Below are 14,909 nucleotides of genomic sequence, written 5' to 3' on the forward strand. Positions count from 1 at the left end.
AGACGGACAGATGGATGTAAGCTTCAGTAATTCTAGTTTTTACAGTTTTTACACTCCAGTTAGTCCCAACAATTGGAAGTTTCTACATCTCAAACATAAAGAACACGACTGGTTTCAATGTTTATGATAAAGTGGATCTATAAGTAACGTGAGTTACAGTTCTATCAAGTGAAATTAAAGAGGACCAACCATGTTCCTTTTCTGGTGAATACTTGTACTTCAGGTTCCTTCGAGAACTCTTTACATGCTTTAATGTATTTTCCCATCAGGCTTTGCTGCAACAGCTTCTCAGTGAAAGGCTTTGACCTCCTGCCCCTCCCTCCCAAAAACCCCACCCTGTTGCGATTGGTCAACTGCTTAGTGTGTCCGAAATGTCTCTCTATGTACATTCCTACGGACATTTACGTTTGTCTTCCCAACATGGCGACTTCACGCTGTTACTAGCTTTGTTTGAGGGCGGGACAAACTAGCAGCTGGGCAGATATTACTTGGTGTTACTTGATGACATCACCACTTTAAGGAAGTAACGGCGAGATTTTAATGGAGGTGTTTCAGGTAGTTCAGGAGCAGAGTTTCTGTGGGGGAGTCTGATTCTTTTCTGTTTTTAAGTGTCAGAACATTTTGAAAACCTTTGTAATTATTGAACAACAATGTGGCGAATCCCCGAAATGTGATGAAATCCCCGAGATGTGGAGAATCCCAGAGATTCAGAGTATCCCGAGGTGTGGAGAATCCGGAGATGTGGCACGATCTCAGCTTCAACTAAACAGAGATTCAAAGTTAGCGTTGATGTCTCTGATTACTGAGTGCTGAAAACAAACACAGTCCGGATTGGAGCCTCTGCGAGACCGGTTTTGGCCCTCGGGTTGCATGTTGAACACCCCCTGTTAGAGAGAACCAATAATCTGGCTTGGGCTCACCTCACCATCTGCGTTGCTGGTTGCCACATTATGCATTTCCCTACAGGTGCGCACACAGTTTCTATACGTCGGCCGTTTTGTGCGCATGCGCAGGGGTTCTGGATGAGAGTTGGTGGGTTTGTTTCTGCGCATCAGGCCTGTAAGTCAGATCCAATGCAGGTCTGGTCTTCCTGACACGCCTGTGACTGTGTTCATGTCGTATTACAGATGCCTCCTGAAACATCTGTCTTCTAGTAACCAACCCGGAATGTTTTGGTTACTAGACATCTTTTTGTTTCCTTTTTCCTCCAAGTTCACCTGCAAACAAACGCACCACGCATCTCACGGTCATCACGCACGCTTTCTAACTACAACATTTTAACGTCGGAGAGTTTTAAGAGAAGCCACCTGATGACAGCGGCTCTCATTTACATACAAGCCGGACCACATTCCTGAGGGATGAAACCAGCCGGAACCCGGGAGCTGCTGCGGAGCGATGCGTTAAAGGCTCGACCCGTTTGACGGGACGGACAGTGTTTTTTTTTTTTTTGTTCCTCTACTGAAACCGTCTCTGCTGCTCGTCGGAGGAACATTGGCGTCGATCAGAGCGGAGCAGAAACACCGTTCAAGCTTTAAGGTTGCTGGTTTGCTTCCCCCCGGACGCACGATGAGAAGCGGATGAAGGACGTGAACTCAACGCGACTAACACGTTTCATCGTTTTGTCGTTTAATTAACAATTAAACACGCAATGGATCAGGTATGTTGGACTTTTTTAATTGACTGTATCTTTAAACGTGATTTCTCGTATTATAACACGTGTATTCTCGGTTATTCTGATGTTTCCTCTCGTGTTAACAGGTGTGTTCCCTGTCATGTAAGTCTCTAAGATCAGTTAGTTAATTGCCCAGCAACTACTGTTATTACACAACTAAGTGTGTGTGTCAGTGATTCAGGCGGATCCTTATTATAAATCAGGTCTGGCTGCTTTTCTGTCTGTGTAGAAAGACGCATAGATATGCATGTTGTAATCAGAACTGAACCACCACTGAGCTGTGGTCACCATGTGGCCATTAAATGTTTGTATTTGTCTGATGGTGTCGTCTGATGCGTCCAACCAGGAGGACACGCTGGACTTCAAGGCCCTGAGGGCCAAGTTCCAGGAGGAGGATCACCTCCTGAAGCAGCCCAAGATGAAACCTGCTGTCCCAGATAAACCCAAGCTCATCCATCCTCCTCCTCCTCAGAGCCCGACTCACTACCTCCCTGCAGGAGCTCGCCCCTCCCTGCTCACCTCCCTCAGCCAGAGCATGGAAGGGAGGACGGCGATGGCCCCCAGGGTCGTCTTCAAGGAGGACAAGAAGGAGGACAAGAAGGCGGACAAGAAGGAGGACAAGAAGCCGCTGATCCAGATCACCTCCAAGGCAAAAGACAAGAGTGAAGGGAAGCTGAAGAAGATCAAAGACAAGACCACGAAAGGAACCAAAGAGAAGCCGGATGAGGTTTCGGCGGATCAGAAGCCGAAGAAGGAGAAGAAGCTCCCGCTGCTCCCGCTGCTCTCCGTGGCCCCGAAGGAGAAAACGGCAGAGCTGGTGCCGGCCGTGCCGCCGCCTCCGCCTAAAGCCTCCACACTGAAGAAGAAGGGCTTCCTGGGCTTCAGGAAGTCGCCAAAAAGTTATTCGTTCGAGGTCCCGGCAGATCCCATCCTGGACAGCCCCAGCTCAGACCTTCCTGGACCAGCTCCACTGGTCCCAGCACCCACTGACTTCAGTGAAGTCCCACCAGAGCCAGAGTATGCCGCGCCAAAGGCCCTTCTACCGAAAATCCTTACACCGAAAATCCCCACCGTACCCGACTCGAGTGCTGCGGTGGAAACCGCCCCCCCGGTTCCTGACTTCGCCCCACCGCTGGTTTTTCTCCCCGACATCCCGGCTCCTGAAGTGCCGACCCCAGGTGAAACTCCACCAGAACTGGAACCTCCCGCCCTGCCTGTTTCCAGGCCTGCCAGCCAGAATGAATTCCTGGATCCACCCAGCGCTGCTCCAACCCCTCCACCCACTCACCGTCCTCCCCCGGTGGCCTCCTCTCCCTCTCCCTCACCTCCTGAGCCTGAAGCCGAGGCTGTGAACATGGCGGAGGCGGAGGTGGAGGCGGAGGAGGAGGTGCAGGTGGAGGCGTCTCCTCCTCCAGAAACCGACCCAGGATCCAATCTGTCGTCCCCCAAAGACGAGGCCCCGATCTCGCCCATCTTGCTCCTCTCCAGGGCCGAGGACATGAGTCCCGTGAAGAAGATGTCTCCGTGTGACCTGAGGGTCTTCAACGCTCTGGAGAAGGCTCGCAAGAAGATCAGGTAAACACGACGCCTGTGTGAGTGATGGAGGGTCTGGATTTATACTTACTAACATGCCTTCATCTGGGTCCAGCATGCAGACGAACCACACCCGATCCGTCTCCAGCACCCCACCTCCTGAAGACCTCTCCCCGAGTTCCACCCAGTCCTTCCCAGATCTCCCACCCATCGACTACGAGGGGAACGCCTTCCCACCGAAACCAGTTAACGGCTTTGACCACAGTAAGTCCCCGCTCTGCTTTTATTACTTTTGTGGTCTTCTTCTGTTCCCCGAACATGAAGCGCAGCAACTGTCATCACCAGGACATCAGGTGTGTGTGCAGAGACGGATGATCAGTGATGAGAATAGTTGTTCGTCCTCTTTTGGTTGTTTTTATTTGTATTTTGTCTCGTAGTTTATTTGGTGCCTGTTTGTCACCGTTTCATAGTCATCATAAGTCTCTTTGTTTTTGTCTATTTGTTGTCTTTCTGTGGCCGTCCATCTTTATAGGCGTTGTGAGTCTCTTTGTGGTTTCTTTGCAGCTGTTTAGAAACTTGTTTTTGTCTCTTAAAAGTCCATTTGCATCTCGTTGTAGTTGTTTTCACCCTGTTTTTAGTCATTTTGTTTGTTTTTGTAGTCGTTTTGTATCTCTTTCTTGTTATTTTTGTCTCTTTGTAGTCTTTTGTGTCTCTTTGTTGTTGTTTTGTGTCTCTTTGTAGTCGTTTTGTGTCTCTTTCTTGTTGTTTTTCCCTTTTCATAGTCATTGTGAGTATCTTTGCAGCAGTTTTGTTCTTTGCAGTTGTTTTTGTCTATTTGATCGTCATTCTGTGTCTTTCTGTGTCCGTCCCTTTTTATATTTCTCAGTCCTTTTGCATGATCTTTTTGAATAACATTCAGTAACCAGTCCGTGGTACCGTGCAGCTAGTGTTAGCAGCAGTGTAGCTTTCAGCCATACACAGAATCTGGTATGTACAGTATGGTTGATGCCACAGGGTTGGCTTAAAACACACACACACACACACACATTCCTCTGCTGCCAGAAACACGCAGCAGGGCAGAGCTGAGAGGAATGTCAGCGATGATGATGGAGAGGCGGAGCAGTGACAGCGGCGTGTCCATCACTGTGACGGAGCGCCGCGCTGACAAACACGTTGATGTCTGTTAACCTGACGGCTGGCAGCGGCAGCTTAGTGCACACGGAGCTCATTCATGTCGCTGTTCTCACACGAATCAAACAACCTCCTGCTGTGTCGTGAAGTCAGTTGTCACTTATCATATAAAGTAATACACAGGTATTTATGAGAACTCAGTGGAAAAGCATTTTCTTTTTGTGTTGTGCAACAGAACACTTCGATGTCATGAGAAGAAAGGTAGTGTACTTTAACTAGATTACACATTTCTAGTGATTTTAAAAGTACTTTAGATTAAAAGAAACACAGGAGGTGTTACAGAGTGAATACTGTTGGAATGGACTCGTCTGCTGCACGTTTCTCGTTTAAGCTGCTCAGATCTTTCACAGTGTAATTGCATTATCGCTGCTCTGCAGGATTATATCACAACAACGTCTGCAGCGTTGGGCTGGTTTTGGTCTCACAAATCAAATCATTCCACTCTTCTCTGTGTTTGCAATCTTTCTTCTGGTGTTTCCATTCTAGAGGACGCTGCATCATGTTTTATTCACCATAGGAGTCTTAGAGGACAGCTTTTACATGGAGGCACCAAGGGGTGGAATTTCGGGGTTTAGGTTTAAAATGGTCTCTGATCAGCGTCGGTTAATAATCCAAACTCAACGCAAAAATCCTTTGAAAATCTCTATAAAAGTAGTGGGAGCTTTGTAATCGTGTATTAACACAATGTCTCTCCAGTGTTAAAAGGAATCACAGAGGAGGGTCCAGAACTATTGCTGGCTCCGCCTCCTCCACCCAAGAGGGTCATCCCAGACCCTGAGACCCTGGGTCCTGCTCCAGAGAAGCCCAGCAGACCTCACTCTGTCAACCTGAATCGTCTCCCATCTCCTCCTCCTCATCCTCCTCCCGAGGAAGACGATGGTATGCTCGCCATGATTGCACGTCCAACTCCCTGAAACCAGACTTCAACAGACCCCCCCCCTTAATGTTGTTGTTGTGGTCTACAGAGATCCCGGCTCCTCCTGAGTTCTCAGAGACCGACACCACGGACGTCCCAGAGTTTGACGACGTGGCTTCAGATGCTCATTCTCATTCGGACTGGGGGAACGGGGACTACGAGGGCCCAGTTACACCGGACGGACAGAAGCCACCGGAGGCTTACAGCAACGGGACGACTCCTCCGTTGTTTGGAGGGCCGTACCACGACGATCTACCAACAGACACCTCCTCCCCGATCACTCAGGACTCTCCCCCCCTGCAAGGGTAAGACCCCAAAGGAGTGCTACTCTCCCTCCGCGTCCAAATACTCCATTTGTGAGAATCAGCTTTGATTCCTTTCCTTCGAACCTACGCAGGCTCAAAGACCAAGTCGACAACGGCGTCTACGAGAGTACGGAGAACATGTACGAGGCCATCCACACGTCTGCAGCCAAAAAGAAAGGAAAGACTGACGGCGGCAAGAAACGCAAAGGACCGCCGAAGAGTGAGTGAAAGCGCCAGACACTCTCTGAAGCCATCTAATCGATCAAATATCCATATCGCTTATCACACAAACACATTGACACATTTTAACTAAATTAATTTAAACAAGAAGGGCAGACCACCTTAACAATAGCATTTTCTTCTGTAATTGGAACTCATATTAAACCCGACACGTTTCTCTTTTACACAACTGTGTTCACCACAGATCCGTACGCGGAGGCACAGCAGGAAACGGTGAGTAGCTTTTCTTTCAGGGTTTGTCCTCATGACGTGTCTTATCTGTTGGAGATTCCACTGATTCAGAGTGAAATGAATCAGCTCTTTGTTTGTGTTTACAGAGTGAAGAGAAAAGCAAAACGGGCAGGTTCGGCAAGTAAGGCCTTATTATTATTATTATTATTATTCTTTTCTGTTTGACCCAGTTCTCTTTTATTCTCGGCTATTCCCCAGACGCTGTCAGAGATTTCCTTTTGTATTCGTCATTATGTCCTCCGCTGTTTGAACATGAAAGCGAGGAGTACCTTTCAAACGTGACGATGTGTATATATATATACACACATATATGTACAAATATATATCTCATTCTCTGCTCTGCAGGAACGACAAGAAACTCGTCACAGAAGGTCCGGATGAGAAAGAGCTGAAGAAGAGAGAGAAGCAGCGGCTGGAAAAGGAGAAGAAGGAGCTAAAGGAGAAACAGGAGAGGGAGAAGAAAGAGCAGAAAGAGAGGGAGAAGAAGGAGAACGAGATGAAGAAGAAATTCAAAGTGAGTGAGCGGCGAGGTATGGGAGGTGAAAGCACGGCGGGGGAGGGGCGGCGTTTATAACCTGTCGGGATTCATTCCTCGTCGAGTCGAGCCGAGCAACATGTTAAGAATGGAATCTGTGTAAACAGAGTTTCATTGTTGGCGATTTTCTTTTCCGACAGACTGTTATTTGCTCTGCGATATACCATTAACTCCACGCCACTTTCTCCTCCATCCAGGCCGGCTTATTTACAGAAACGTCTCAGGCCAAACACCAAGAGAAGGACCATCCCGACTCGTTTCTGGCATGTTTTTGACTCGTTTATCTGTTGGGCTGCGACGTTACTCTTCTGGTTCACAGCCCTAAAACAAGAACCAAAAATGAGTTATTGCAGTGTCGGTATAAATTGCGAACATCGCACTCCACATTGTGGTGAGAAGTCTTTATCATTCAGAGTGAAGCCAATGATCGCTTTCCAATGAAAGTAGCTAGCATTGCTAACTCCAAAAGTCGTTAAATCGAGCGAGAAAGTAGGAGAATGAGCATCACTGACAGCCAGTCCCCCCACAGACCTCCGTCCGAGGCCACTCCCCCAAAATGATCATTATGAGCGTAAACAACAAACGTGGCTATTGTTAGTCCTCACAGGTGTCGAGCTAGCAGCTCGTGGAAGGCTGTGGTGACCAAAGTGAGTACGAGGCAGAGACTCCCACGGATTACTTTTATAAGAGCATTTGATTAATCGATTCATGATGTAAAGCGAATTTCAACAAATATAACAAAAACGTTTGTTAGAGGTTTCTAAAATGCATTCAAAGAATAATTTGTCGTCACATCGTCGGTTGCGGCTCGACGAGCGAGCTAGAGCGACTAGTGTTAGCGACTGAATCAGAAGGTCAGCAGTTACGTTCTAAAGTGCAAATAAACACATAAACACCCGCCTCCTCAAAAAGCTGCAGGAAGGTGCCGGGTTTTGAATGCAGCCTAAGGAGTGCTTCATCCTGCTCTGGCCTGCCTGCTCTCTCTGCTCAATTGTCTTTTTAGGAAATTGTTGCATATTATACTTTTAATGTTATTTATCAGACCCGAGTTTTCCTGCTGTGTAATGTCAAAACATCTACCATGAAAAGGTACAGGCAAAGGTTAATGCCACATTCATCACACTCGCTATAGCCAGCTATACGTCATGTGACTGCATGGTGTTAACCCGCCGCTGTGTTTGTCAGATCACAGGACATGAGGACGCCATGTACCAGGCAAAAGTAACTGTGACGAACAAGGGACGCAAGAACGACCTGCCCGTCACCAGCGGCGACATCGTCAGCATCATCCGAACGACCAACTGTCCCAAAGGCAAATGGCTGGCGAGAGACTGCAGTAGCAACTGTGAGTTCAACACAAAAACCTGCAGGGTGGAAGCATGAAGTCAGATCATTGCACGTCTCTTAGACACAGTCCATGTGGACCGCAGCACTAACTCGGCGAGTGTCTTCCAGATGGGTACATCGCGGTGGATCATGTGGAGCTGGACATCCAGGAGATGTTGGAGCTGGGAAAGAAGGCCGCCATCACTCGCATGAGCAGCAACAACATTATCCATGACGAGGCCAGCAACCCGGGGAACAGGTACACCTACACCGCTATACAGGGCCGCCCTCGCTCGTGGTGCGTTACACTGTTAGAGGAACGTTTAGATGCTTATGAAGCTAAAGACCACAAAAACCCAGTAGCTTCACTGCCACCACGCTGCTGGAGGCCAAGGCCGTGTTGCTGGACACGCTGGAGGGAAGGGAGGCACAGGACTGTCAGACCCTGCTGCAGTAACATGAGAGGTTTTCTGAAGGGAGTCTGGCAGCTGAAGATTTTTAAGCATGAAGGAATATAACTCTGGATTCAGCTATTATTCGGACCAAATCATTTCAATCAAGGCAGCTCATGTTCATACTGGGAAGTTGATTCACCTAAAAACTAATATTTACAAACATTTATGGTTGAAATTACTTTTGGATCGACTTGATCACGTGACAAGCCCATAAATTGTAATACAACTGTTCGGTCACGCGACGTAAAATGAGCTTTCAGTGGCTCCTCCTCCGTCACTTCAGTTCACTGGTTCAAAATGTCCAAATCGATCCTTCAAAACCGTAGTGCGCGAACCAACGCCACGATGTCCACGTCTTCTTCACTGTCTATGATTGACTGTAAGTGAAAAGGATGTGTTTGTCTCCTCCTCAGGGCTTCAGGCCACTATCCAACCTCAGCAGAAAGCTGTAAGTATCTTCCTTGTTCACGACAACGGCGTGTGTTTGTTCTGCGTCAGTTTGACGTTGATGTTGACGTTTTCAGTCACAGATGACAGCGAGGAGTGGACCGCCGACGACGATGACACCATCTCCCTCTCCCCTGGAACGGCAGCTCCGCAGGTTCTCATGTGAGTCCACGTCAGCCCGAATCCATCAACGTGGATCTGGGATTAGTCTTTCTGAAATAAGTGGTGTTTTATGAATGTTTACTTAAATGTCTTTTCCTCTGCAGCAGCCACTCTCGGACGCACTCGATGCCAGACATGGGTAAGAACATCCAAACTTCTGCAGAATACTGATGATCATATCCAGCCCATTTTAGGGGTGGGCTAGATACTAAAGCACCCCTAAATTGAGTCCAAGCACCCCTAAAATATATATATTATATATATATTATATAATATAAAAATAACAGTCATGTTATTTGACCAGCTTAAACAGTCAAAAAAACATAGACAGTATATGGTAATATAGTAGTATAGTATAACGATAATACAACAAACCCCCCCCCCCCCCCCCCCCCCCCCATCGCGTCATGGTATGACCCACTTTCTCTCTCCCCCACTGCCTACCTCATTATCTTTTAATTTGAATACAATTTCATCTGTAGTACTTTGTAAATCCAAGTGGTGGCTTTTTGGCTAAACATTAAAGTAAGATTCACACTCACAGTGTTTTCCCCAAAACTCTGATGTTCTTCATTCACAAATGTGGGAATGATAGTCCAGAATAACATTAAACTGTACAGTTTTTTGTTTTTTTAAAAAAGGGGGAACATTTTTGGGGATAATTGGGTGCTCAGCACCCCTAAAGCTCTGATCCTAGAATCGCCCCTGCTGACGACCTACTGTAGACACTTAACGATTAGGTGCCTGTAAATGTTTTATCTTGATGGAGGTGTGCAGATACAAAAGAGAAGCAATACGATAAACATCTGGATTCTTTATGTCGGTTTCTTTCAAACGAGAGCAACGTTTATCTTCCGTCTTCAGCCTTTAAAGACACTCAAAACTGGGTCAGGTTACATCATTTTTTCCCCTGGTTAGTTGTAGGAGAGGCAGAGAAATGAAGGTGTGTCATCATGGCAACATGTTGTCCTGGAAACTACCACAGAGGTGGTTTTGAGGTCTTTGACAAGAGTTTTGTCCGCCTGTGGACAGCTTTTGCATGGCAACCGCGCTCGACGTCACAAAACCCAACAGGTGTGTAGCTGAGATCCAGATGAAGGTCAATAAGGCTCAAAACCAAACCAAATAAATGACAAGTTGCAGCTCATCGCTGACTGATTGACTCCATGGTAACACAATACTTCCTGTTTACATCATCAGAGCTGTGGTTCCAAAACTTCCCAAAAGTCCCAAAACCTAATTAGCTGGCAAATGTTTTTTATGGTTTTTAGTTCAGTGGCACCGAAATCACGTTTGAGACGACCGAAATCACGATGCTTTCTAGTTCCAAACACGATTTAAAGAGTCACCGAGCTCTCGATCCTGCTTGCATACTTTACATTCCGGCTCACTGCCTCCAGAGATCACAGGTTGTTTGTGTGAGCAGGAAGGTGTTCACTTTTAAAGGGTGTCACGGGGATCGAGGTGTGGCAGCTTCCAGATCATCGTATAGTTTGAGCAACACGTGTGTGAAAGTGTATTATATTATATTATATTATATCATAATATATCATATCATATCCTATCATTATACACCTGTGTTGTTTATCACGTTCTCAAGGAAACAAAGAGCTGAGCGCAAACCACCAGCACAGTCGGAGCGACATCAACCCAGATGGCACGCATGTCCAGTGAGTTCAACACACACACACACACACACACACACACACACAGGAAGAGTGTGAATTAAGTATTCATCTTTTTTTCTTAGCGCAAGACATGAAGCACTTCAGAAGTTGGCCACGTTTTTCCATTCACCGAAACCTGTGGAGCCAGCTGCCAGGTAGGCAACGAGCATGAAGCTGTGCCCCTGCTGTACACACACACACACACACACACACACGTGCACACACACATGCACACACACACACGTGCACACACAAACACACGTGCACACATACACACACACACATACAAACTAATGTTTGCTTTCCCTTCTATTTTTCCTGCAGGTCTGAACCAGAGAAAAGTAAGCGATCCCCGATAGAATGTCAAAACGAGCGTGTCCAGTATGATGGTGTGCAACAACATTAAATTAATTTTCTAAAACTTAATTGTAAATACAATATTAGTGATAATTAAATTGTTGAAATATCGATTTATCCATCCACCCACTTTGAAGCATTTGATGTGTTTGATAAAAAGTTTTTAATCCTTGATTCCAAACTACTGTGTTGACATCACAGGTCCTGTGGTTGTGCAGGAAAAAGAAGTTGCCTTGTGAGTACGCTTAACACACACACACACACACACACACACACACACGCACATACACACACACACACACACACACACACACACACACACACACACAATAGAAAATGCAAAACATGTTGTGTAACCTGTAGACAGACTAGTTTCCTTGCTTGTTGATGAAGCATGAGGAGAGTGAGAGGAGTTGGCTTCGGCAGCACCTGCATACTGGGAGGTGATTTATTTTATTTTGAAATGTGTGTTTTTCCACAGACCTGAAGTCGGCTCGAGTCAGGAAATGGATTTTGATCCCACTGACATGCTGATTTTACCTCCTCCTGACCTGTACGCTGATTTGACTGTGGAGTAATTAATATACAGGTGAGGATGAATCATCTGGACTCGCTCGTTTAGAGCTGCACAATTGCATCGCGATCACAGTTTTGGCTTTGCACGATGAAATGAAGGTGATATTGATGTTTAAAATGCTCCACTTGTAAACTCCCCCGAGGCTAACATCCATATCCTTTATCTGTAGTGATATATTATAGCTAAAACTAAAAATGAAGTGAATTTACATCCATCTTTATTTAGGTTTGAATACATTTTTTAAACAGGGAATAAAGTTTCAACTTTGTTTTTCTTGAAGGATATTGTTTTAATAAAACTTTTTGTTCACTAAGAATATGTTTCAGTTTTGATAATGTTTATGATATTCTTTGATAATGCCGTGGCCTTCACATACTGACGAGATGTTTTTTGTTTGTCACAGATGAGCAAAAAGCAGCCAGACGGAGAGGAAACGGGATTTGTGTATGTTGTTGTTCTTCACATGTGACCCGGGTCAGGCACGAACACTGTGACAGTCACTTCCTCTTCTTGACTCAGACCTTATTTACCTGGTGACTGCATTTGTGGATCAGGATGACGATGAAGACGAGGAGCGAGATCAGGAGGGATTCCTCGACGAGCGACGCACCGTCTCAACTACCTGAGTTCTTTGTGCGTTTTTTTTTTTTTTTAAGCGCTCATGTGAAACCGGAGAGGGATATTTTCCTGGTGGCTCTGAGTGACTTTGAACCTTGAACCGAGGTGACCTGCCGATCCCAGGAAAGGACGAACAAACCGGAAAATCACACACTTCATGAGCAAATCCCAGAAATGTATTTAAAGTGGTGGAAATAAGGGGAGGGCACCGTCCTCGCAGCGCAGTGGCAAACAGGGAGAATCGTTAACTAATCACTTTCATCATCTTTCTTCTGCCGCTCTGGGTTTCAGCCGTTAGTCGTTTAGTGTCAAATACACGTGTTACCAGTTTACAGTGTTGGCAGCGACGGAGGAAATGCCAATATAGCTGGTAAACTTAAAAATGAACAACTTCAAGGAGCAGCGTGTAGGATTTAGTGACACCCCTCCGCTCACCCCTCCCTTCCAAGCGTGTCAGAGAACTGTGGTGAACTTTCAGGCGACATAAGAACTAAGCAGCAACCTCCGAGTTCTGAAAAGTGAAGCCAACGCTGAAGTGCCTTTAACACGCATTCTCTCTGCTGGTCATACGTCTACTTCTTATATACAGTCTATGGAAAAAAACGTGCCAGTGTTTGGTTTGTCCATTCTGGGCTCCTGTACTAATCCGTCTACTCTAAACTAACAAAAACACAACAATTCTTAGTTCGAGGTGATAATACACTAATGAAAACATTATTGTGAATATTATACTCCGTGTCTGTTATTAGCTGCCCCTAAATCAAACCTACACACTGGCCCTTTAATAGATGTTTAGGTCATCAGAAATAACTTAAGTTTTGTGCCTTTGATGCAGCCCATTAACAGGACGACCACGTCGGTTCTCTCCATGTGTTTGCATTATATATTTTTTGTACATGAGTATCTTTTTCTACCTTTATTAACCCTCATTATTTTTTTGTTAAAGAGTTTATGTATCTATCTCCCCATTTGTATTTAAATGCTGAGCTTGTAACATATCAGGTATAGTGATTATCTTTAACGGTGTACCAATAAACAACATGGAGTGTGATCTAAAATATGCAATTTACAATTCTGCCAGTAAAAAGTTGCGATGTTTTGGTCATATTTGGACGTTCTGGAGGGAAGCACTGTCCATAAACTTTACTTTTCTTTCATTAATTTTTATGCAGCAGGTGTCGCTTTTATGCGTCGCCTTTACCTCAAAGCGAAGAATAAAATGTGTTGCAAAAAAGAGAAAGAAGTGTGATGACCACCTCGATGTGCGTGTGTTTGTAACACTGACAAAGCCAGAAAAACAATCAAAAGAAATGTCCTTTTATGTGTCTTTTTATTGTTTTCAATAAATACTCATTAAAGTGCAAATCATAACAGCAACATCATGCAGTGCATAACAAGAGAAATCCAAACCCCCATTCAGACAGAGACAGTTGAAACACACATTCACACACTCTTATATACATCCTCTTTTACGGTAACCACACACACACACACACACACACACACACACTGGGGTATTCAAGGTTACACTAGTCATTAGAACCCCACCACAGATAAACAGAGAGCACAGCTTTGTTGTTGAGACACTCACTTTGGTACGACATGTTATCGTCTGTATTTGATCCCCGGCATGTTTCCCAGCTCAAACACAGAGTAGAGTTTACTAACATGCCACTGGTAGTTGCATACAGTAGTAATGGTACGGTGCTACATCTGACAGTAAATACTGGTTATATCAGTTCTAAGAACCTCTCCGAGACGGTGCATTTCATAGATCCAATATTATTAGACGGTTGTTGCGAGTGGCAGAATCGGGAGTCGTAACGGGGCCGTCCTGATGTGGTGTAACATGGATTGTGTGTGCGTTCAGGCAAAACCCACATGACACGGAAACAGAACGCGTGTAACAAAGAATGTGGCTTCTCGTAAAGGCAAAAATAATGATAATGATTCAGAACAAACTAGAACCTCTATCTACGTCAAATTAGTGTAGGTCCAACACTGAACTCCAATAACAACGCTGTAACTGTTATTTCACACCAGCTCATCACATGATCATTGTATTTCAGATTTATCACAAATCTCCGGCACCCTGTCCCTCTGCCAAGCCCTTGGCCCCCCAAGCCTGTGAAAATAAGATGACTAAAATGTAATAATTTAACCAAGCAGAGTTGATTCTCACTCGATTGTCGCTCTTTCGGCTTCCTTACAGTCAACATGGCAAACAAAAAACGGGGATTTATTCCTCTCATGTCTCATAACTTTGAGCCACGAGAAGGCCAACATGTGACCTGTAACAGACTAGATTCCAGTTGTTTTTAGCCCCACATCCACCAGAGGTCCTCGAGCATACAGTCATAACTAAACAGTATCAGGCTGATGGGTACAGTAGTATGAGAGATAAGCCGCAGACAGACAGAAATTGTGGAAAATAAAAAACTGCAGATGTATTCACCCCCCAAATAAGATCTGGTGCTAAAAATGACCTTTAGAAGTCACATAATTAGTCAAATAAAGTCCATGTGTGCATTCTACATGTGTCACATGATCTAACGAAGCAACATTCAATCCATTTAAACCCAATGGAAAGACTATAGCATCACAACAATCCTGCCAAGAGAGGACCAGTACTTGTGGACCAGGCAAGGAGGGCGTTGATCAGAGAGGCAACAAAGAG

The 14,909-nt window shown here is 45.4% G+C and overlaps 2 protein-coding genes across 4 annotated transcripts in view; one reads left to right on the top strand and one right to left on the bottom strand.

Annotated features, from left to right (window-relative positions):
• Positions 1-14,909, bottom strand: part of prkaa2 (protein kinase, AMP-activated, alpha 2 catalytic subunit) — a 456,922-nt gene that overhangs the window by 430,104 nt on the left and 11,909 nt on the right. The gene's annotated exons all lie outside the window — the stretch shown is intronic.
• LOC311015305 (uncharacterized protein) lies at positions 1,345-14,868 on the top strand. Of its 3 annotated transcripts, none has more exons than XM_084012432.1 (20): positions 1,345-1,657; positions 2,019-3,247; positions 3,321-3,469; positions 5,093-5,275; positions 5,362-5,617; positions 5,710-5,837; positions 6,042-6,070; positions 6,175-6,209; positions 6,434-6,602; positions 7,809-7,968; positions 8,079-8,208; positions 8,818-8,852; positions 8,929-9,013; positions 9,118-9,152; positions 10,614-10,683; positions 10,764-10,835; positions 11,005-11,069; positions 11,239-11,272; positions 11,519-11,626; positions 12,018-14,868. In XM_084012432.1, the coding sequence occupies exons 1-19, from the start codon at positions 1,649-1,651 to the stop codon at positions 11,613-11,615; spliced, it is 2,970 nt and encodes a 989-aa protein (XP_083868558.1). In that variant the 5' UTR covers positions 1,345-1,648; the 3' UTR covers positions 11,616-11,626; positions 12,018-14,868. The 3 variants fall into 3 exon arrangements, with proteins under 3 accessions (XP_083868558.1, XP_083868559.1, XP_083868560.1); XM_084012433.1 differs by having other exon boundaries at positions 1,346-1,657; positions 9,121-9,152; XM_084012434.1 differs by having other exon boundaries at positions 1,348-1,657; positions 11,005-11,021.

The sequence above is a fragment of the Eutrigla gurnardus genome (genome assembly GCF_963514095.1).
Source record: "Eutrigla gurnardus genome assembly, chromosome: 6".
NCBI lineage: Eukaryota > Metazoa > Chordata > Actinopteri > Perciformes > Triglidae > Eutrigla > Eutrigla gurnardus.